This window comes from Rhodnius prolixus, unplaced genomic scaffold (genome assembly GCF_049639745.1).
Source record: "Rhodnius prolixus isolate KJV_2025 unplaced genomic scaffold, Rpr scaffold_5, whole genome shotgun sequence".
NCBI lineage: Eukaryota > Metazoa > Arthropoda > Insecta > Hemiptera > Reduviidae > Rhodnius > Rhodnius prolixus.
Genome location: NW_027411624.1, coordinates 27270891 through 27296147, shown reverse-complemented (window position 1 = coordinate 27296147; position 25257 = coordinate 27270891). Strand labels below are relative to the sequence as shown.

The 25257-nt window shown below is 33.9% G+C and overlaps 1 protein-coding gene across 14 annotated transcripts in view; it reads left to right on the top strand.

The window, feature by feature from the left end:
- Positions 1 to 25257, top strand: part of LOC141458698 (trypsin II-P29-like) — a 71324-nt gene that overhangs the window by 33820 nt on the left and 12247 nt on the right. For 10 of the 14 annotated variants that reach the window (XM_074137034.1, XM_074137033.1, XM_074137032.1 and 7 more), the window contains 4 exons: positions 8927 to 9077; positions 12515 to 12677; positions 13511 to 13719; positions 19741 to 19967. In XM_074137034.1, coding sequence (XP_073993135.1) covers positions 12586 to 12677; positions 13511 to 13719; positions 19741 to 19967 — 528 coding nt within the window. In that variant the 5' untranslated portion in view covers positions 8927 to 9077; positions 12515 to 12585. Of the gene's footprint in view, positions 1 to 346; positions 640 to 2361; positions 2582 to 3498; positions 3756 to 4566; positions 4802 to 8926; positions 9078 to 12514; positions 12678 to 13510; positions 13720 to 19740; positions 19968 to 25257 lie in introns of those variants that run through there. The other 4 variants (XM_074137030.1, XM_074137031.1, XM_074137036.1 and 1 more) reach the window with 4 other exon arrangements.

Here is a 25257-nt window from a genome sequence, read left to right as displayed (position 1 = left end):
CAATATAATTTTTTATAATAAAAATAATAAATCAACTGATTATGTAAATTATTCAACAAATCAACAAAATTCAGAAAAAGTTACAAGAAACGAAGTACCGGACTGATTAGTTGGATTAGTTGCCTTAGAGCAAGTGTTGTATCCAAATGTGCATTCTAAATCTGAAAGACTTGTTGACGATAAGAAGTAATTTGAACATCTCATTACTACCTCGTGATTCTCTTAACTGATAATTTTTTTTCCAATGTTTAGTCTCCTTTCAATAATGGAGAGGGGATATTTTAGCATGACTCGTAGAATAGTCTGTTTACACTCAAACCTAGTACAGTCAGTACATATCCCCCACACATGATCGAATAAATCTTTTGTGATTCTCAGAGCTAGGAAACAATTCTATTACTAGTTGTACAGAAGAAAAATCTGGTGTGAAAACTCATACGACTTTCTCATACACCAATTTTTGTTGAATTAAATGAAAAAGTAAAAGAAATCAGAAGAAACTTTTTGTACTGACTGTGCTGGGCTTGAATGTAAACAAATCTACTAGTTACTTTTCTTAACCTTCTTATTTAATTTATTTGCAGTAAAACTGTGTCTAGGTATAGTGTACGTTAAGTATATAGAAATGGCACTTTAAAGGTAAGCCCAAATACCAATTTCTATGAAAGCCTTCTATAATCGGTTTTTACATGAAAAATGTTTTAAAAGTGATTGATACATACGAGGTGTGTTCAAAAAGTAACGGGAATTTTCGTTTTTTGAAAAAAATATTTATTTATTCATCTACATTAATATTGTCGCCTTCAAAGTAGTCCCCTTCGCATACAATACACTTGTGCCAGCGCTTTTTCCAATCCTCGAAACACTTCTGAAACTCGATCTTTGTGATAGCTTTCAGCTCTTTCAGCGATTCGCTTTTAATGTCATCTATGCTTGTAAAACGACGGCCTTTTAATGTTCTCTTTATGTTTGGAAATAGAAAAAAGTCACATGGAGCCATGTCTGGCGAATATGGAGGCTGGGGCATCGTTAAAGTTTTGTTTTAGGCCAAAAATTCACGAACAAGCAATGAAGTGTGAGCAGGTGCATTATCGTGGTGCAAAATCCATGAATTGTTTTGCCACAAATCCGGGCGTTTTTCTCGGATTGCTTCACGCAAACGGCGTTGAACTTGTAGGTAGTACTCCTTATTGATTGTTTGACCTTGTGGCAAGAATTCATGATGCACTATGCCATTAAAATCGAAGAACACAATGAGCATAACCTTCACATTCGACCGCACTTGTCGAGCCTTTTTCGGTCTTGGCGATCCAGAATGCCTCCACTGGGACGATTGAGCCTTAGTTTCGACATCATATCCGTAAACCCATGTTTCGTCACCTGTTATAACACGTTTCAGTAGATCCGCATCGTTGTCAACTTCATTGAGTGACTCTTGAGCAACTTCCATTCTCCGCTGTTTTTGTTCGAAATTCAACAATTTTGGAACAAATTTTGCTGCCACACGTTTCATACCCAAAACATCCGAAAAAATTTCATGGCATGAGCCAATTGATATGGCAACATCATCAGCGACTTCTCTGATTGTGATTCGGCGATCGTTCATAACCATTTCTTTCACTTTTTTCACGTTTTCATCGGTTGTTGATGTGCTTGGACGTCCAGGTCGTTCGTCATCTTCAACGTTTTCGCGGCCATCTTGGAAACGCTTATACCACTCGTAAATCCTTGTTTTACTCATAGCAGACTCACCATATGCCTTTATTAACATTTCACACACTTTATTTCATTTTTTACGCAAAATTTAATACAAATTCTTTGATCCATTTTTTTTAACAAACAAAAATCGCCAAGCTCGAAAAACACGTCTAACCTTAACGGCTGCCACTTAAGAAGTAAACGATGAATATTACTGAAAATTTTATCGTACTTCAGGGGCATGTGTACCAACATAATAAAAAAAAAAAATTTACAATCAGACTCTCCAAACCCGCGAAATTTAAAAATTCCCGTTACTTTTTGAACACACCTCGTACATATGTGTAGATTAGTGCACCGTTTCTCAAACTTGAGGTCGCATTCAATTTTTTAATGAATTGCGAAAGCGACAAAAAAATATGTTGGATTGCACGGCTAAAAGTTGAGAGATGAAGGGTTTTGGGTTTCATGAATCAGGATATCAATTTTTTTTTTTTTTTTTTTATAAAATCTCTTAAATTAAATCAATAACTAGGAAAGTCGCTATTTCTGTCAACCTGTTTTAATTTTTTTCAATGTTTCTGTGATATGAAAGTGAGTCAGTTTTATGTGGGAAGGTAATGAAGGGTTGTCACAAACAAGTACGGCCGTGTTGTCTGTATATGTGCAAAGAATATGAGTGCGGAGGAACGTCCGGTAAATGTATTGTGTAAAGAACGGGGCCAAGTGTACTTCCTTGCGGTACTCCTGTCCCCACTAAAGAAAGATGGAGAGTTTGCTGTATTTCTAGTGACCTGGAAGTATCTTTCGGAGAGGAACCGGTATAAATTCGATATCGAAAATTTCGAAAAGATCGCAATGGTCCTCTTACCACCAAATTGAGGTAAAGTGAAACACTCACTCGACTTTCTTTTATTGCAATGTAGGTGATGCATTTAAAACAAAAAGTTAGAATTTGTGCTAAATTCAGTAAAGCGCGTTTCCGTTAAACCATTTTCTTCAAATTTGGAATTTCACTATCTCCAACTCCACGTTAGAAGTGCCTGCGAAAATGTTTTAAATAGAAGTCACTGTTCAATCCATATGTAATGAATATACATCGTTTAAATAAAATGGTTACCAAAAAAAGCTCAAGGAACTTTTTTCTTTTTTTTTCGTTTTTAAGTTATGCTCACTAAACACATGCGTGAAGAATAATACGTAATAACCACTTTTTCAGACTCAGGAGACCTTTAAAAGAATTTTTCTAGTTAAAACTCAAAATTTAAAAACTAAGTTCCAATAATCGTTCTTCAGTTTGGTAGAGAAAGTAAAAATTCCTGGAAATAATAAATTTTCTGTAAATGCATCACATCAGTAATGCATTTTTAAATACATCTAATTTCCTAATGTAAATTAGATTTTTATTTAAAACTAATTTTTAATATTACAGTCAAAGTTTGCATGCACATAGTATTGACCAGAAATTGATCCAGATTAGATAATATATGCAAGTAATCTATGGTTAAATTACACTAAATAGATGTTATTTAAAATTATGGATCTACTACTTTATTTTTTTTTTTTTTTTTACGATATTCATGTAAAAATTATATTTTTATCTTATTCAGAAAGTACTAATTTTATTTATCTCACATAAAATGAGGAAGTATCACTAAAACAGATTGGACAATCTCAAACTAATGTCTGCTACCTCTCATGGAAATTAATGTATGGGCGTACGCAATCGTAGTTACATCCCCCCTTTATCATGAAAGTCGATCACTATTAATTAAATTAATTTTCTGTAATTGATTCCAGAGAGAAAAGTTCCAGCGGGGAGGAAAGTTAGTTATATATCCCTCTTCTTCATGATATGGGATTGAGTTGAAGATGAATGGAAACATTGTCGTTTCTCTAATTTACATTAAAGCATAGGACATTAATGGACGAGAATCGGGAGAAGTTTAAATATTAATTTATAAGAACAGTAGCGAGAGTAAGGTTTATTGTACATTAAAAGACGTAATTGCTAGAGTCTTCTCAATATAAATTGAGATGTAGCGGCCATTCTAATGGTAGGTAATAATGGCGACATGGAAAATCTACAAAGTCGCACATATCTGTCTTTGATACCTTAACAGAAATTATAGTTCCGATTGCCTCTTTAGGGAACTTTTATATTGGCACATCCTTCCGTTACAAAGCATCCAGAAGAGAAAGAAGAATCAATCTCTTTGAAATATGTCTGCATCTTTCTTGCTTTAAGAAATATTTTTTTGCCGCTTTGAAAAATATTTTTGCCTCTCTTGTTTGGCTTGTTTACCTGCCAACATCTCTTACACATCATTTAGAATCCACCTTCATTGTGCCATTTAAAAGTGTATTCCTATTTCAGTATTCTAGAAGGTGTTGTATTACTTTCTCTAAAGCCTCAAAATCCTAAATGGCTTAATTATTTACTTATTTTCTTTCCGTATTTTTTAAAAACACTAAAACTGGTTTCATCTAACTTTGTTTCCTTTATTCTCTTCAGGCTTCTTGGGTCGCATATCTTTCTAGTATTCTCAGTAATAATCCAACCCATCTTTCGGTCTTTTACACTTAAGCAGCACTATTTAGATGGGAGAGGTTTTCGGATACTGAAACCGAATCACATTGTTAAAAATTTATTTAGCTCAAAGTTTAATTTTTAAAAACTCACTGCAATATAATAATGAAATTATTGAAAACAATAAAAATATAATAATTGATGAAAAAATGATTAAAAGAACTATTGAAGAGTGAACTTGAGTTAATAGACCGACAAGTTAAGTTATTAAATTTTCCACACTTTTTTCCTTTTATTGTGGCGACTAGAACAGAACATTTAATTTTGATGATTTATAGGAAAGATGACTAGCATTAAAAGCAACGTCTTTTAAGAGAGAGGCTTATTTAAAGAAGTCAATGTTTCAACGAAACATTAAAAGAAACAAATGGAGTACCGTTAAGGGCAAGGAAAAAAATCAGGTTTAAATTACAAAAAAAAAAAAAAATAAGAAGCTAGATGAATAAATTTAGAAAAAATGATTATCGGACCAAAGTATTTGGAAAGGATCGTGAAGCGAAATGAAGGTTTCTAGTGAGTATTCTCTAAAATGTTTTAAAGTAATTGGTAGATAGATATTATTGCAATAAATTGAAAGAACCAGATGTTAGAATTATTAACTCGTCCGTCGATACTCAAGTATAGTTAACACCCTCACGGGAGCAGTTCAGCATAAAAATAAACTTTATGATAGTAATGAAGGTGAAATAATGATCAAGTGAAAAATAAGTCAAGTATGGGGAATCTTTCTGATAATCTAATGGACGCACTGACGTCTAGGAATCTTTAAACTAGAGTCAAGTGAAGAAGAAATTGAATTACCACAGACAAGAAGAGATGAACTTGGGGCACAATTTAGAAAGACTCCCTTGTGGCAGTACACTCATCTTTGCTCATTACAGCCCTTAGATTGATTTTTGATAATTAATAATATTCAGTTTATATTGATTATTGAATAAAAAAGTACCTGAACTTTCTGGGTCACACTTCCATCTTCCTCTTGGGTGTTTGTGGAAAATAATTTAATCCCGATCGATATTTTTGGTGTGCCAAATTATATAGATTGCTTAAAAATGGTTTCTCATCAACAAAGAGAAAACTATCGATAAACGAAACTCGATGTCTTGTATCTTTTTAGGTAGGTAGCATGAGGGGGAAAAAAAGGAGTGTACAGAGATCAACATATCTACAAGCGGTTGTCAAGGAGTATTATTGCTGTTTTACAATAAAAGTTTGTGGGTTGAAAATAATACAAGTAATATGAACTTGAAAAATAGATTAAGCTGTAATGTAAAAATTAGAGTGAACTTTTGTTAATTATTTTGATAGAGTAGCAAGTTATTTTCAGAATTTCCTCATCCACTTTCATCTACTGCGTTATTGCTTTTTCCTATCGTGAGTCTTTTCCAGAAATTCACCGTAAGCGCTTTTAATTTTCTGAAGTGTTTACTGATAATGAAATATTTTAGAAGTTATTATTTTTGAATAAAGTTGTCGAAAGCGACTGATAAGCTCTGTTCGTTAATTACTATTATGCTGATCAAATAAACCTGAATATTCTAGGCTAGCTTTTCTCAACATTTATTTATCAATCCTGAAATGATTGTTTTTCCACGAGTGTTTATAGCATCTTCAAACAGCATAACCACCTGGAGTTTTATTGGTTTCTTCTTGTTTATTTTTTGCAATCTATGCTACTGGAATTTTCTAGTTCAATTAAGTACAGTCAAATGAACTTAACGAAACATTGAATTTAGCGGAAACCTTGGAATACACTAGTGCACCAACATTCAGCAGCTGTGGTAGAAAATCTAATATTAAATGAAACTTCAATTCAAAGAAATTTATAAAAATATTCTCTCCACGTCAAAAGATTGAAGCTGAACGCATATGTTATATGACTGAGTTACGAGTGTGATTTCACACAAATATAAGATTACAGACAGCCCACTTATACAAACTGGACGAGTAGATTTAATTAATTAAGCAAACACTTGTGTACATATCAACATTCAAATAGAAAATTGAATGACTTCATTAAATTGTTCAGCTGGTTTATGTGTCTCCTCAGTGCTTTTTCTTTTGCCTCATTTGTCCTGCTCTCTGGCAATACCTTTTTAATTCCCAGGTTTAATTATTTTTTATTTAAAGTAATTTTAAAACAGAAAAATCTCTAAGCTAACATTAAATCTGTTTATTTTTCAAATATTCAAACTGGGTTGTGTTCAATTTTGTGTCGCTTCATCTCTTTTCGGCAGGGTCTTTATATCTTGCGGCGGACTAGTTATTTGGATACTTGTAACTGAAATATATTTTGAAAATTTAGTTATTACATACTTCATTTAAGAAAAACTCGGAAACATATACAATAAGCATTTTTTCTTTTTTTTTACGTGAAGTAATCATAGAGTCTAGCGAATAACTACAATAAGACATTTTTGGATCCCGATGGACGGTATGGGACAGTGAGTCCCATAATTTATATAAGTTTTTGCAATTTCATGGATCAAACTTCAGTGAATTTTTGTATTTAATGTACAATTGCAAAGTAATTAAAATCTTAGTTATGGAAACATCTGGTGTGAAGCTCACATATAAGTTTCTCTTTTTTGTAGTTATTATTTGTTAAAATTTACAAACTTTCTTAAATCTAAATTTAAAAGTAAAAGTTCTTAAATATAAGTAGCGGGGAATTGTAGTTTAACCTGTCGTAAGATTTATAATGGAGTTAGCAACAAATATCGAGCTCTGTTTTCTTCTCTCACTTGAACTTATACCATCCCCGCCACCACTTTTATTAAAGTTAAATTGAACTCTTAAATTTCCTTTGCAACATAATTTTTAGAAATTTGTTTCAAACAAAACCTATTAGTTAGTATTTCAATTGTGGTAAAAAGAAAAAAAAATCTACCATCATTTAATTGTAAAAGGGTATTAATACTAAAATTACAATTTGGAATTAATTAGCTTAATAAATAAGTTTAAACACTTCCTCTTGGAAATACCTGGAAAATACCACTTGAAAAAACTAAAAAAATTTACCTCATTATTACACTGCTCCACAAAAAAAGTGGCGCACTTTAAAAATGCGTTATTTTTTTTTCTCTGTAACTTTTTTGTTCTACATTTTATCTTAGTTAGCAAATATAAGAAGTATAAAGTTACGGGAGGGCTAAAATAAAATAAAAAATGATCTAAAAGAAATGAAAACCTTTAATTTAACGAAAAAGTACTTCCCGGCAAAAAATGAATTTGAAAAAAAAAGTATTTCTTCCGATTAAAAAAAGAGAAAAAGAATTTTAGTAACGTGTATTGCTCTCATTACTGCATCCAATCTCCTCGGCATACTCCTTATTAAATTTCTCACGAAATCTTGTGTTAATTCCTCCCATATCTCCACCAGAGCACCTCGCAACTCTTCTAAGCTCCTGGGAGGATTATTTCTCCATCTTAATCGCCTACCCAGCTCATCCCAAAGATGTTCAATTGGATTTAAATCCGGGCTGCGTGCTGGTCATCTCAGAATACGAATGCCAGTATCGTGAAGATATTGAACAACACAGGCGGCAGTGTGTGGTCGGGCATTATCTTGCATAAAAATAAAATTTTCCCCAATAAATGGTGCATAGGGTATCACATATTGCTGCAAAATTTCCCTCACATACAAATCTACATTCAAGATTGCCCTGTTGAACACGTATAAGCCCCCATAGAAATCCCAGCCCACAACATCACTGAACCACCTCCGAATGGTAGTCTACCAGAAATATTGCACGGAACGTAGCGCTCCCTAGGCCTTCGGTAAACTCGTCGCCTCCCATCAGGTGCGTAGAGAGCAAAACGGGGCTCGTCTGAAAAGAGAACGTTTCTCCAATCGTTCTCAGACCAGTTGCGGTGTTCCCTAGCGAACTCTAGACGGGCTCTCCGATGGTCTACGGTGAGCAATGGTCCTGTGGCTTGCTTCCTAGAGCGTAAATTCATTTCAGCGAGCCTTCTTCGTACATTTTCGCCACTGACTGAAACTCCACGAACAGTAAGCAGTGTTTGAGCTGTTTCAGAAGCAGTTGATGTACGATTTCTCTGAGTGTGAATTCTAATAAATCGGTCATCAAGTGCTTCTGTGGCTCTTGGTCGACCAAAACCTTGTCTGCGAGTGCAGAGGCCTGTCTCCCGGTAACAATGAATGGCTCTACGGACGGTGGTCTCAGGCAACCCTAACGTTCGTGCTGCGTACCGCTGACTCCGTCCATCCTCAACTAATGCAATAATATGGGCCACTTGCTCTGCTGTAATTGAGAGTTTGCAATGCTTTCAGCTTGAAAAAAGTCGAAACGCAACTGTAGAGGTCAATAAATTTATTTACTGTTGAGGTGTAGTTCACGTTGTTGTTTACACAAAAAGACCGAAGGGGATTAAACGAGGAATTGCTTCTCTATTTACAAGAAACTTTGGGCCTTGTTTCGATTAATTGTTCCCTGACAGGTTATGAATATAATTAAAACTAATAATCTTTCCCAAAAATGTGATAAAACAAAAAATAAACGTTTTTTTCAAAGTGCGCCACTTTTTTTGTGGAGCAGTTTATAATTGTATTTAATGAAAATATTTGAGTGATTCATACAGGTTTTATTTGTTTAAAAAGCCTTCTTTTTATTTTAGAGCATTAACGAAGGTGATCACACAGCCTTTGAAGACAATAAACAATCAATATTGCAGTGGATTGCCAGTTTGTTATCGGGTTTTGGAGGCTCAGACGGTTCCAATCCTTCACCTCCGGAGCCCATAGATCAAGCAAAATGTAAACCTTGTAGTAAGTATTTTATTTGAACTGTTATAGTAATACTACCTCTTAGAATTTTGAAGACTCTTGTTCACTGGTTATATTTTCTGTCTTTGTTCAATTTATTGTGCTTAATGTATAGTTTTAAAGATGATCAATATCTGAAGCCATTGGAGCTTGTCAAAGTTTTTCCTTTTCTCTGTTCTAAAAATTAAAAACATTTTTATTCGCTGGATACTCAATTCAGCAACCGTCACTGTTTCAGTAGAACTAACACGTTATTAAACATAAAAATAATATATAATTTTTAAAAAATAAAGATGGGATAAACTGCTTCATAGAGCCCTGACAAGTAATTAAAAATGGAAACTATAAAATGAAAGAATTATGAATAACAAAAGATTTTATAAACGTATAAGTAGCACCAAAACTAAAATTTCTTTAAAGAAGTAAATATTACTAGACTCGTGCGATGAATTCACACCTGCGAATATACTTATATGGGTAACACATCCTTTTCATAAACCTATAATTCTTTACTTCAAACATTTCTATGAAAAAAATTATTTTTGAACAGTTTTGAGATCGTGAATGTCTCGTGTAATAAGTACGAAAAGCGAAGAAGACTTAAAAGGCTCGCTACATGAGAGTTAGATCCAAAAATAAGTCTTATTAAACATTTTTAGTTTTAAGAAAATCAATGAACTAGAATTACTGTTAGAAATGCAGTAAGAGAGAATTGTGTAAAAGTCCGAACATTGAGTGAGTGATTCTCTCCTGATTCACGTTTAAAATTCTTCACCGGCGTTTTACCTGTAATTTTTTTTATTATTATTATGAAAAAACAGACACCATTCATTAATAAGTAAGGTATTGCGTAATAATATTTTATCACCAATAATTTTAATTATTTCTATAGGAATAGGTTTTTATACGACTTTGAAAGAAAAGAATAGTGCTGCCCTTCATCAACACTTGTGTACCAATTCTGGCTTTCTGACTCCAATAGGTTGTGTTATATTTGTACAATGAGTAAACATAGTCAAATCATTGCTTGAATCTACGATTACTTTATCGAACATTGATTAAAAATTTGTCTTATAAACATATCAATGTAAATGTTTCATCTTTTTCTATCTACTTTTTTTTCTGTGAGCCCCATAAAAATTGAAGCTGTCTCCTTTATCTCAGAAGTAAATCCTACAAACTAAATATCGTTTACGCTTAGCGAATTACAAAAATATTGATATTTTATGCAACCTGTGCCATAGCAGTCAGCGGTCAATACCTTCCACCTTATTTGTCTTCTTAATAGAGAAGGAACTTAAAACATAATTATATTAAGGGACTAAGGTTTTATTTAAATAAGGGCATGCCTTTTATGAAGCGTGCTATGTAGCTTTCTCTTATTAATCTTTCAGTGCTCTATTTAATCTTTCTATCAGTTGTTCTTTATGTACCTTGATTCTAGATTTAGATTAATCCAAGGATCTTCTACTTAAATAATACAATACTTGTTTTAACACGAATAATGTATCAGTCGTCTTGAATGTTTTAGTTGATAATTTCTTCATTTAGAACTGGTAATTGTTTTCACTAATCTGTAAAGTAAATCCATTGATGTACAGCAGAAAAAAGTGCCACAACAGATGTATAGATGCAGAATAGAAATAGGAAACTTTTTCTTAAGTGTATACTGCTGTCATTCTTCGAGGTAAATGAATTTTTACCAAAAAATCACAATCACAAAAATTCTCAAGAAGTTCTGTCGTCAAATCAGTATTAATAAAGGATAAGTAGGAAAATAAAATAAAACTAACTTCTGTGAAATTTCTCAAGATTTGCTTTAACTCTAATGCGGAGAAAATAAAAAAATTTATATGAGACAAGTTCGAAATAACTAGCTAGTGCATCCATATTGTATAAACTATTTATACATACAAAATCTGTATCATATAAGTTATTAGTGAGTACGTTGTAGTCTGTGGAATATCGTAGGAAGTATTAGAAAATGTGAAATTAGGCCGCCATTTCATCTGTGAATTTTATCCACGAGTCTGGATGCACACTGAAATAGTATATCCGTCTGGCTGCCATCATATTAACTTCTACCTACCAGTACTACACGTAATATTAGATTTCAAACATGTGTACATAATAATGTAATATGCTTTTGTGTGCATATACATATAATATGAAGGAAATATTAATTCTATCTTTTCTAATCAAATACATTGAGGCATTTGAAGGGTGGAAAAAATTGTCTATGCACGTCTCGTTCACATTGTTATGTACTACTATTGCTTTCAGTAATTATAGTAATAATTCTTGTAAAGAGGTGCCTTCGTAGGAGCTTTTTACTCCAACCAGGACCTACCTTTTTAGAGAGTTTTGTCATCCTTACAGCTTTTGGATATGAACATCACAGCGAACCTGTTGTATACTGAAAAAGGCTTCGGGCGCTGATGATCTTAGATGATGCCTTAGATTAATAAAAATAAACCCTAAATCAATTTTGCAGAAAAAACTGAGACATTTCTCTTTACTACTTTTTATTTCTAACTATAATTCACAGATGAAGTGAGCACCACTAAAATCAAAGAGGTTAGGATTCTAATAGGTTTTGCTGGTTTTGAGCTATGTACTTTTTAAAAACTTCTTTTGAATGAACTATTTATTTGCCTTATATCGTGCTGTTGATAGGCTAGCTTATTGCTAGTTTTTTGCTTTGTAAGAATGTACTATTTTTTTTCACTCGATCTTTATTGTTTTCTAAACCACTGTGACATATCAAGGAAGCAATGTTGGACGCTTTTTCTTCTGAGTTTAAACTAGTAAAGAACAGTGCCGAAGTCGTTCAAAAACTTGAAGAATAGTTTTACTGGAGGCACTTTGTAATGTTAATTCCACAAGTTTTGATGTGAAGGTTTTGTCCTTGATAGCTCAAATACCAATCGACCTTAAGTATTCGCAGATAAGGACCATCATGGAAGCTAACCCATCTCAAAACAGTATTGGGAATCGCGGAGGATCTGGATTATTGTTACCAGCGCTACTATTGCGATTTTTGTGAAGCTGTTGGAAAGATGAGAAAAAAAAACTAACTAACTGAACTAACACACATAAACGACCAATTAGGTAGAATCCTAATATCCCGAATAATAAGAATTGATATCAAGCATTAGGATTTGCCGCTGTCGCTGATTATGGCTTTTATATATGCTTACATGTAGGTTATTCAAACAATTTTTTCCAAGAAATTTGATTTATTGGTGGAGCAGTCTGGATTATTGTTCAATAATCAACTCAATTTTCCTGCAACTACACAAAGTAGGAAAAGTTTAAATACATTTAGTAATTTAAAATTTAGAGGTAGGGAGTTATTTTTTATTTTATTTTACATTTTTTTTCTGTAAGAAATCTCGTTCTTGATATTTTCTTTTTTAATTTTTTCTTTTTTATTTCAGATTGTGGTTTAACAAATAAAAACATTCGTATAGTGGGTGGACAGGAGACCGAAGTGAATGAGTATCCATGGATGGCATTATTAATGTATCGCGGCCAATTCTACTGTGGTGGCACACTTATTAATTCCTGGTACATACTTACCGCAGCGCACTGTGTGTCCGGGTAAGTTATTACATTATTGGTTTTCCAAATTGTTTTTTTATTACTGTTATTTTATCGCTCCTTACAATCTAGTCCAACTATAAAAAGAAAATCCTATTTGGGTAACAAAATTATTTTACGATTGCATAATTTTAGCGTATTGATCTTAGATTAAATTTCGACACAAAAACATTTGTTTATACTTTTAATGAACTTCGTGAAATGAGGAGACTTTCTTCGTATAAAATAAACAAAATCTCTTCAAATACTACCAGATGTATTACAAAATATTCCATGTGTTGCCAGCCTCCTTGTGCATCTCATTTCAAAATTAATAGTTCTACATGAGGTTTGGAAATTCTAACCAATTTACCAATCGAAGAAAGCTATTCTTGACTACCTTGTTTAAGACGATCATATTTTTCGAACCTTTGGAAATTAATATTGTTTTTTAAAAGTTTAGATTAATTTGACCGAACCTAAATTAAATAATCTTGTATTAAAAATTTGTTAATATTTTTAGTGAATCAATATTCTAATATATTTCTGCAGTGGTTGTACTAACTATAAAAGAAATTGAATCAATAGAAGATTTGAAAAAAATTGCAGGATAATCTACGATATTATCCAGCCCTCTTATCAAGAAATTGAAAACTGGCTCATTTGGAATTAAAAATATGTTTCAACTTTTACAAGGTTATGGGCAGATTTCCTTGTGATTAAGGAATCACAATCCTTAATCTCTTTTCTTTATAGTGCTCCCCTTTACTTGTAATAACAACTTAAATACAACTCTTCTCATTTGGTTTTGTTTAATAATCTAGCCAACAAATTATTGATATAAAATATTATAGTTTCAGAAAAAGTCGTATCCGAGTAAGATTATTGGAACATGATCAGAAAACTGACAACGAAACAGAGATAATAGAACGTGGTGTATATCATATAATCAGGCATGAGCGGTACAGTACTTCAACACTGGACAATGATATTGCGCTGATAAAGATGGACGAGGAGGTTGATGTGCATGATGAGTTAATGCCAGCATGTATGCCGCCTTTGAGTAGGTACCACGTAATTTTTGTTATTATTATTATTATTATTGAGTGTGGCGAAAACTGCTTGAATCTTTATTTTGAGAAAATCTATTCAGTTGATAATTGAATGATCACTGTAAACTGTTCTTAACGGAAATCATGAGAATCCTGTATTCTGTTCTTACACGTGCACCATCCGTTCGTAATTTATTGTGTGGTGGTCTGGGATGATGGCGTTGAAGGGCATGTTTAAGCTGTTGAATAAGTGAGCCCGGGCATTCCAAGAAAACTTTGAAAAATGCGAAACTCTAGGGAACCATCTTGAGATAAGTTAGACGTTTTGTAGGCAAATCATCTTAATGTAAAGTTGTATTTTTTGTGGTTGACTTTCCATTAGCTTTTATGTGTGGCCCTTGGTGATCAATTAGCAATAATTTTTGAAGAGTAAAATATGAATTTAAAAAAAAAAAAACAAATTATTCTAAAAATGGTCACCTTTTTGAGATGCTGGTATAGTATTTTTCTTTCTTCCTAAAACTTTAACCTCTTCGTGCCATCTATACTTATTTTGCTTCCATCGCCTTCAAAACCCACCTTTTTAGACCATTTTGTACACTTGTGCGCAGTTTGTATTCCCATTACTCATTTAATCACCTTATTCTTATTCCTGGTTGATCTCACCTTCTTGTTTTATTTTTAAAGAATTATTTGATCAAATTCTGGCTTCTATCTTCTAAAAAATAATGGACCGTTAGTTACTTATTAGAATTAGAGCCGAATAGAACCAACCGTTTGTTGGCTATTTTGTGCTTTTTGAAAGTGATGAATCCTTTCATCCATCCCATCCTTTGCCTACTGCAAACCTCTCACCACACTCTCCAATCGCGTTTAATGTACAATAGTTCCTAATAATCAGAAAAAGCGCCCAAGAAATTGAATTGTATAGTTTGTTGGAATAGAAAACAACATTTTGTATCCGTTGAAAACATATAAATTTACAAGGTAGAGAGGTGAGGATGAAGATGGGAAGAACTTCAGCCCATGGAAAGAAAATGGCGAATAGGAACATGTTTTCCGCCCACATAAATACACAATTTTTTTTTCAAGTTTTTTTTCTTTGCTCCGCTCGACGATGCTGTTATGACATTTCCCGCAGGCATCTTTCATAAAAAACATTCACCAGAGCATATAGTGAATCTGATTTAGTATCAGCACGGACAGATCATTTTAAAAGAGTCATAGATATATATATATATATATTAATAAAAATAGTTATTTAGTAAAAAAAGGATTACAAAGTAAACGCCTCAGGGAATTTTGAATTTTATTACTTCACACAGCGACTGATTTTTAATTTATACAGTTATCTAGCAGTTGTCATACTGTTATGTACAATGTGTGCTACAAAAAACGCAATTGGCTATTCTGTCTTTCATAAAAAATGCTCAGCTATATAATTGCTAGAGCACGTGTAACCATTATGTTGTATGCAGTTTTTTATTCGTAATTGTTTTTTTTGTTATGTACACACACATCTGAAATCAATAGATTGTTTTTTTATTTTTTAAATTAATAATACTCTTTTGATAATTTAATCTTTCATTGCAGGAAATGAGAATTTTAAATTGAAACTTTATTGAAACTATTTTATTCTATGTAATATTTATTTCACAAGTGAGTAATTTTTTTGTTTAATTCAAGTTGGCACTGATACAAGATTGCAGCCCAATTATTAGTAAATTCTTTTCCAACTCTCAGAAAATCTAGATTTTGAAGTGACCGTTATTCAATAAAAATAAAAAAAAAAGATTTGAAAAGAGAATGAGATGTAGTTTAATGGAGAGAATGAGGAAAGAGGTATGGTCCAGGCGAACGGGTACGTAAGTACCCGGATAGGGGGCGTAGAGAGATATACGAGGGTCGTTTGAAAAGTCCGTGCAAAGTCAGAGAGATATTACTACTGGCGCGTATCGAGGTTATGTTTAGTTAGTAGCATCTCTTGGAAGAACACACACCAAGTTTCAGCCAGATCGGTCTATTTCTTTGTGTTTGGCATTCGTTTGAATCGTGGAAGTCGAGTGATTTTCAAAAAATGGACGAAATAGAATTTCGTGTGTTGATTAAACACTACTTTATGAAAGGCAAAACGCCTCAGGAGACTAAAGAGAAGCTTGATAAACATTATGGTGACTCTGCACCTTCGATTAGAACAGTTTATAAGTGGTTTCAAAATTTTCGGAGTGGCCATATGAGCACAAGTGACGCTGAACGTTCTGGACGCCCTGTTGCGGTTACTACTCCAGAAATCATTGATAAAATCCATGATATGGTTGATGGATGACAGAAGAGTGAAGGTGCGTGAGATTGCTAGTGCTGTGGGCATCTCGAATGAACGGGTACATAATATTTTGCATCAACATTTGGACATGACAAAGCTATCCGCATGATGGGTGGTGCCGCGATTGCTCACGCTTGACCAAAAACGAAATCGTGTGAAGTGTTGCAAGGACGGTTTGCAGCTGTTCCAGAAGAATCCGCAGGACTTTAAGCGTCGTTTCGTCACTGTGGATGAAACATGGATACATCACTACACTCCTGAGACCAAAGAACAATCTAAACAATGGGTTACCAAGGGGGAATCTGCGCCAAAAAAAGGCGAAGACCTTTCCTTCGGCCGGAAAGATTATGGCGACTGTCTTTTGGGATTCGCAAGGAATAATCCTCATCGACTATCTGGAAAAGGGTAAAACTATTACAGGTGCATATTATTCATCGTTATTGGACCGTTTGAAAACCGAGCTGCAAAAAAAACGCCCACGATTGGCCCACAAAAAAGTCCTTTCCCATCACGACAACGCACCAGCTCACACCTCAGCAGTTGTGGTCGCAAAATTAATGGAAATAGGGTTCCAACTCGTTTCACATCCCCCCTATTCTCCAGACTTGGCTCCCTCGGACTACTATTTGTTCCCCAATATGAAGAAATGGCTGGCGGGAAAAAGATTTTATTCAAACGAGGAGGTGATTGCAGAAACGAATGGCTATTTTTCAGACTTGGACAAATCCTATTATTCGGAAGGGATCAACAAACTAGAGTAGCGTTGGACGAAGTGTATAAGCCTAAAAGGAGACTATGTTGAAAAATAAAAAAGGTTTACCCCAAAAAATTAAGTAGTTTTTATTTTTGCACGGACTTTTCAAACGACCCTCGTAGGCTTCGCATCATAGTCAATTGGAGAAGGCCAAATGAGACATGCAGGAGGCGTCTTGGGGGGAAAAAAAGGAGTGGAAAATTATCCTTTGTTCTGAAGGCGATTCCTTAATTAATAAAGTGAAAACTATCTTCATTTTTATTCGCAGTTTTTTTGTATTAAAGTAGAGAAATCTATTGATGAAACCTTTGTGTGAGAATGAAATTACCAAATTGAATTAACAGATAATTATAAAATTTAAGTTGGTAAATTCAATTTTATTTTTATTTTGATATTAATTAGGGTTCAGAAACTTTCCCGCATAGTACGATAATGTAACATGAAGTAAAGAAGTTTCCAACTATGTTATTTTTTTTTTTATATATAAAAGGGCTTTTCCCCACAGTAGTGGAAAAAAATTATTTTTGGCAACGAACTTTTCTAGTTAATTCTATAAGCCCATTGACACTTCTCTTTATGAGCGGATGTTTCTTGCGACCAGGAACATATATCGTCCTCATACGCACAGATTTGGCTAGAGGAATTGATTATATGCCCTGTAATATTGAGCCTGTTTATCACATTGTGAAGTGCAATGTTGAAAAGTGTCGCAGAAAGCGCATCACCTTGTCTTACTCCAACCGATATTGGGAAGAAATCACTAAGAAGGCCTTTAACAAGTACTTTGCCGTTGCTATTATTCTTAGTTACCTTCACTTGTCTTATTAATTTCTTCGGAATGTGAGAATTCCGCAATGCACTAATTAAATTCACTCTGATGACGCTATAAAAGACTCGGCGATAATCTATAAACAACAACGGAGATCAGTTTTGTACTCCCAATATTTCTTTATTACTTGTCTCATTACAAAAACCTGGTCTGATGTTCCTCTTCCCCGTCTAAACCCACACTGGTATTCTCCAATGATATCCTCGGCAAAGTCAATTAATCTTTTACTTATTATATTTGAAAAGATTTTATAGGCAACTCCCAAAAGCGATATTCCTCTACTGTTCTCGCAGAGCAACTTCTCTCCTTTTTTTATAAACTGGACATACTAGTGCTCCATTCACCAGGCATACATCCATATTTCTTCAATCAATAGATACATCCGATTTAACAACTCCTCTCCATTGATTGTGTTACAATAAGAAAATTATTCTTTATGATTTGTAACTTTTTCTGAATGTTAATGAGGCAATTAAAGTAAGCAGGTTTATTTTCCTTAAGATTTTCATTTGTTTATTTATATTTTCTTTTCTTTTTTTTCTCACTTTAAACCATTATAACAGTCATGGTGTTTGTTAACAACTTTTTAAGAAAAGAAAATAGTTTGTATCTTAATTTTATTCTTTGCAAGATCACAAAATAACTATTACTTTAACTGTAACTGCCGTCTACTTTATATTTGTCCTTTTTTTTGTATCATATTTAGAACACTTTGGTTTTCATGACACGTCCTTCATTGCAGGGACACCATACTTTGTTTTGTTATTATTCAGAAAGAGTAATATTTATGAACCACATGGTGAAGCTTAGACATTTACTAAAATTGAAAACTTTTTCTTTCTATCTTTGTCATTCGACAGTTCGCTCTTCAATTTTTATTTAAAAGTATCTGTTTTATTTCTTCAAAGTTCCATTAGCATTTCTGTGAGGAACTTGTAGATAAGGGATGAAGCTGGGATTCCCGGCTTGTTAAAAACCATCAAATCAAGTTCTTTTGATTGACAATTTTGATTTTTCACCTGAAAAACACTGTTAAGGCTACTACTACTACTATACAGGGTGTCAAATCCGGTGAACGAGGTGGCCACTGAATCGCCCCCCATGTAGATATAACACGCCCATCAAATTTCCTATCGAGATATCTCTTTACATGCTTGATGGTGTTATATCGACACGGGGGGCGATTCAATGGCCACCTCGTTCGCCGCACTTGACACCTATGGACTATTTCCTTTGGGGATACCTGAAAAACAAGGTGATTATTCATAACTTTTTTCTTTCTTTCCTTATTTCTGCTTACCTAAAAGCATTTCTAAATCTAGGTGTATCAGAATCAAGCCGGGATGGCATCTGTAGATGAACTAAAGCAGAGAATAATAGATGCCTGTAACTCGGTTAAAGGCGGATCTATTTCTTTGGCAGTAAGGGACAATTGGCAGGAAAGAGCATGTCTATGCATCTCTAATGGTGGAGGAGGCCATTTCGAGCATGATCTGTAATATTAATGAGGAGTAAAATTTATAATAAAATAGTACTTTTCTTCTTATTCAATCAAAAAAACGTTATAATATCATTTTGAATTTTTTTATAAGAATCATGTTTTCATTCATAACTTGTAAAATATCGCTCACAGAAAAAAATCGTTCAAGTAAATTTTTCTATAAAAAAAAAAATAGAGGAATCTATTTCTGAAATAAAAATCGCACCTCCCCATTTGAAAAAATGAAGTTGGTGCCTGTATCTCGCTTCTGGAAGCACCGAAAAAGAATTTACAAATTAAATTTGGATTTCTAACAAAAATTTAGGGACACTTACTTTTTTAAGTTTTTTTTCTAGCTATCTTAGTTTCCGAGAAAAAGTCGTTATCCATATAGCTTGGGACACCCTGTATATTAAGAGTGCTTTACCGTAAACATTTTTAAAAAAATGCTTCAATTCCAAAAAATTATTAATTTCGAACTTTGAGAATAGCAGTTAAACAAAGTGGGGTAAGTTTCGTATTATGGTATGGCTGTTGCCGCCTGTCGAAGACCATTTACTCTCTTGTTCTCTTGTTTTAAAGGCAAATTGTCCTTTTTTTACTGTTATTTTTATAAAAAAAAAAACTTATATTTTTATGATTACAGAGAAAACATTCGCCGGTGAGACAGGAATCGTGACTGGATGGGGTGTTAAGATGCAGGTTAAAGTACGCAGTTTGCTAAACAGAGCATCCATATCGGCAACACTACAGGAATTAGAAGTGCCCATTATGTCGAATGCTGAATGTAGAAAAACTGGTTACATGAGTAATCAGATTAGTGACAACATGTTGTGCGCTGGATTTAAGGATGGTGGTAAAGATTCCTGTCAGGTATGCTTTGATTAAAGAAATAAAATTTAGGTGATTGATGGTAATTAATTATGCAATCAATAATTATGCTCGTTTTCTCTTGTAAGTTTTCACGATGTTTTAAGAAAATTTTTCAACCAAAAATATCTTTTACATAAAACAAGTCAGAATAATTGAGAGTTCTGTAAGAGTTGTCAAGTTAAACTTTCTTTCTAAAGCGTCATTTCAGTACAATTAAAAGTTTTTCCATCCATTTTCATGATTATTAAAGTTTAAAAACAAAACAAAACAAATCAGTTGAACGAAAATAATCTAATCTGCTTCTAAATTTTTGGATATCATTCGTAAACGGTCTCAATGAATTTTATATCCTTCTGACTTCTGACTGCAAAGATGCAAAATGCAGAAATAATGGACAACCGGGTGACCAAGACAATTGATTACACATCTATAGTCACTCACCCTTCTCTGAAACATTATTTTATTATTCATTGTTCTGTAAGAGAAATAAATAAACATAGTTGCAGTAAAAAAAAAAAAGAAAAAAGGACATTCATAAATAAATTAAAAGCTTCATGACAGGCCAATATTGATTGGAATGATGTTGAAAACTATTAGTCAACTTTCAACTGCAACATTCATTATTACTCAACAAGAAGTTTGTTGTAATTTTTAAATATAAACAAAAAAAAACGCAGAAAAATAGCAGATTCCAGTGTGAAGCAAAAAAAATGACATAGCGCATCTGGAAAAACCATACATATCAAATTTGTTTAGAGAGAGAGAAAACGTTGCTCATCTCTTCAGGGCAGGAGTAAAGTGTTTGTTTACTTGTTAAGGTAACCCAGTCTAACTGCACGAACCCACGTAACCTATCTCTGCCTGTGATAGAGAGATTTGATTTCACACTTACAACATGGAAACATCAATTTTATTTTTAAAAGTAAAACATGAAATAATCCTAAGAAATTATTGTAATTAAGTTCAAATTATGTCAGTCAATTCCTGAGTTTTAGCAGACAACTCTGCTGAAATTTCAATTTGTTGCTAAGAGAGTGTGCTGTTTTCCGAAACTAGTGGTAGTTAGGATGAAGCTAAGTTTTTATCTTTCACCATAAACTGGATGTGAAAGAAGTCAAACAATAAAAATTAAAAAGTTTAATGTCATCCCCGGCTCTTCCTTTCTTCGATCTTGGAACCGTCCGAGAACCTCACAGTTATACGAGGTGTGGCTATTAAATAACGAGACTGATGCTGCTACAGAAGAACTATGCATGCACCAAATCCTAACGACCGACAGCTGTGCAGCGTAAAGCCTTCTCTTTCGATTGCAGCGTCTCACGTGTTTGTCGAGAAATCTGTCTGAACGGAACCGTCGTTTATGTAAGAGGTGTAAGTTCCCTTTTGCCGAAAACATGATACTACACATTGTAGTAGAGCAACAAATTGTTGTTAAATTTCGCATGAAACTTGGTAAAACCGCTACTGAAACTTATCTTTTATTAAAAGAAGTTTATGGCGATGAATGTTGTTAATCACATGCGCAAGTTTTTGAGTGGTTCAATCGTTTCCAAGATGGCCGAGAAGATGTCGGAGATGATGACCGCCCGGGTCGCCCTTCCACGTCCAAAACAGATGAAAATATCGATTATAATTAATCAACATTACTACCGTGAGATGCTTGCTCAACTCCGTGGAAGACTAAGGAAAAAACGCCCCGATTTGTGGAAGAACAAGTCACGGGTTCTCCATCAAGACAACGCGCCGGCTCGCACTGCATTGTCTGTCAAGACGTTTTTATCCAAGTACAAAATCCCAGTTTTAGGTCATCCGCCTTATTCGCCTGACCTGGCCCCATGTGACTTTTATCTGTTCCCCAAAGTCAAATCAGCATTAAAAGGGACACGATTTCAGTCCGTTGAAGCTATGAAAGAAAAAGCGGCACGCGTCATGCAGGAGCTCACAGAAAAAGACTTCCACCGCGGTTTCGAACAATGGTAAATTCGCATGGAGCGTTGTAGTGATTGGGGGAGGGGTGTATATTGAAGGTGATAATAACTAAATATGTATAAATTTAAAATAAAATGTTTTATAGCATTAGTCTCGTTATTTAAAAGCCACACCTTGTAAGTTTACAGTAATTAATTATTAGTGAATGATTAAACTTTATTTTATCTTTTAAATAAGTTATTTTTTTTTTTTTTTTTTTTTTTTTTTTTTTTTTTTTTTTTTGCGCATCAACAGCTGAGGTCATTAGCGCCCGGAGCTTTTTCCAGTGCACTGCCGGCCTCCGGACAGTGTTCTCTCGTTACAGACAACACTGTCCATCACCGGACAGTGAGCTGTAAGAAGCTCCTAGGAAGAGAAAATCTAAGGGTCAGCTGCTGGATTCGAACCCGGGACCTCCGCGTGGGAGTCCAGTATGCTAACCTCATAGCTAATCCCTTCCCTAATAAGTTGTTATTATTATTTTTTATAGACTGTTGTTATTTAGTTAACATATTGTCAAAAATAATCTCATTTAAGATAATGATTGTATGGAAAACAACATGTTTTCAAAACCTGGACGTGTGAGTCCTTCTTACTTAATTTATCTCAGTGTAGGAATACAATTTCTATATATTTTGATTTAAACGTATAGCGGAGTAAATTAGCTGCAACACGAGGCCTCAGTGGATGAATTAGAGCTGATTTAATCGGGCATATTTGAACAGCGCTCCCACCTTAGTGCATTAAGTATTTGGTTTCATTAGACTTGGCTAAAACAGCATTTTACCATTATCGTAGTTAATAGCATGTTCGCAACCTCAGTATTTAACAAGCAGAGATCAATCGTACGGACAAAATTGAGATATATGTATATACCCAACACACTTCTTAACAACCAATCAAATTGGCGAGATAGAGGGTTTTCCTTTTCTTTTCTTTTTTCTAAATTAAGTGAGGAATTAACTTTCTCAGTGTATTTACTAGGACTCAGGTTTCTATTCTTACTAATTTCTTTAGCTGAAGTAAAAGAAGTTGAAAAAAAAAGAAAAGATCAGTTAAATTTAAGGATTTCTATTCTGACATTATTTCTTTAACCATTTTATTTATACAAGCAGACAAAATAAAAATTGTATTTTTTTAATTAATTTCTCACCGAGAGTTATAAAAAAAATAAATAAGAAATGAAATTGTTAATCACAGAGGGAAATACTCGAGAAAATTAGTAAGCAAGCCGACTGGTTAATATTATTATCTGCTCGGTTTATTGCGAGATATATAACTTTACAACTCTCTAGTGTTCCCACTTCCGTTTTTAATACTTCCCATTTTTGTTTAGGTCTGTTATGCATTTATTTTTGTACATTCAAGTTATATTCTAAAATGTGCAGGTGGAAGGTGTTTCTCTCGGGCCTCTCTGGTACAGTAAATTTTCAGTTACTTTTTGTTTATTGTTCCTTTTTCTAAATCGCATCAGTAGAAAAATATTAATATCAGAAAATGTTAACAGGTTTTTTTTTCTCTTTTTTTTATTCGGAGACGAACGCCGATTAACGAAAAATATCGATTAAGTCAAGTGGCGCTTTCGATTAATCAATTTGCCTCCAAACACGGAGTTAGAGGATCTAGAAAATGCGGAAGCTTTCAACATTCTATTTTCACCGTGTTTTAATTGCATTAGATTCGTTAGCCATCTGGGTCCGAAAATTTCATTTTTCAAAATAGCCAGAATAAGTAAACCTTTTTCTGGAAATAGTTCTGAATAAGTAGAAGAAAGAGATAGTAAACAAATTATTTAGCATATATATTGACGGAAGATATAACATACTTCCCTCTTATAATACATTTCCTTTATATATTTTGTGAAACGATGTCGTTGACTTACAGTTTATTGGCACATACAAGTGTCGCGGATTCTGTTTTAACAACCAGATTAGAGAAGTGACGTGAACAGGACGCTGTTACCATAGCGATCTGCAGATCGATGCGATTGTGGGCACGTGCCAAGGCCATTACATCTTCGCCGCCACCTCCAGATCATGTTCCTCTTCCGCTCGTCCGACCGTTATTACCCCCCCCCCAATCTCTTTCACAGTCATCCAGCTGAGAAAGGATGGACTACCGAACTAACTCACACCCACGATCCCAATTTTCACGGTCACCCATTTCCAGACAGTTCCTCCAGTCTCCTCCACAACCTTTACATCTTCCAACTTACCTAACTTTTATAATATTGTAATAGAATCATTCCTACTTCTTTACCAATCACTTCTTTTCACTTTTTGTTCATCTGCTTCTTCGTCTTCCTTCTTTTCTCTTTCTATCCATATATTTTTTTTTTATATTTTCTACAGAGACCATTTGTGAATTCTTTTATTAGAGAAAATACACTGGCCGGCCTCCGGACAGTGTTCTCTCGTTACAGACAACACTGTCCATCACCGGACAGTGAGCTGTAAGAAGCTCCTAGGAAGAGAAAATCTAAGGGTCAGCTGCTGGATTCGAACCCGGGACCTCCGCGTGGGAGTCCAGTATGCTAACCTCATAGCTAATCCCTTCCCTTATTATTATTATTTTTTTTTTTTTTTTTTTTGCGCATCAACAGCTGAGGTCATTAGCGCCCGGAGCTTTTTCCAGTGCACTGCCGGCCTCCGGACAGTGTTCTCTCGTTACAGACAACGCTGTCCATCACCGGACAGTGAGCTGTAAGAAGCTCCTAGGAAGAGAAAATCTAATAATCCCTTCCCTTATTATTATTATTATTATTATTATTATTATTATTATTATTATTATTATTATTACTATTACTAGCTAAGCTGAGGGCATTTGACTCTTAAATGTTTACTTATTTCCGAGTAAGTTCTTGTCAGAATGTTGCATCTTAGAGTAAGAATAAACCAAAAACTTGTAAAAGATAATTTTATAGCTGAAAAATTTGTCTTCTATCCCATACAATCTCTGTCAAAAAAGACAATTACAAAGTGAAAACTTCTAAATTTAAGTATACCCTTTCATATGATAAAAACTTTTAATCATTGACGTCTGCAAAATTGGTACAAAACAGAATCATAGGAGATGAATGGCTGCTTAGCAACAACTATTTCAGAATTTTTTGTTAATCGTTTCGTTCTAAGCTACTTATAAAGAAATACCATTTGGGGGACTAAAACTTAAAAATATATTTTAAATAATTTCTCTCCTTTTATTTTGTAAAAGAGATACCAATTCTTATTAAAGATTAACTTTTATAATTTTCTTTTACTCTACCAAGCCTTCCAATTTCCATTGCATTTAGTCATCCAATGCAAATACTCCGCGAAATCAC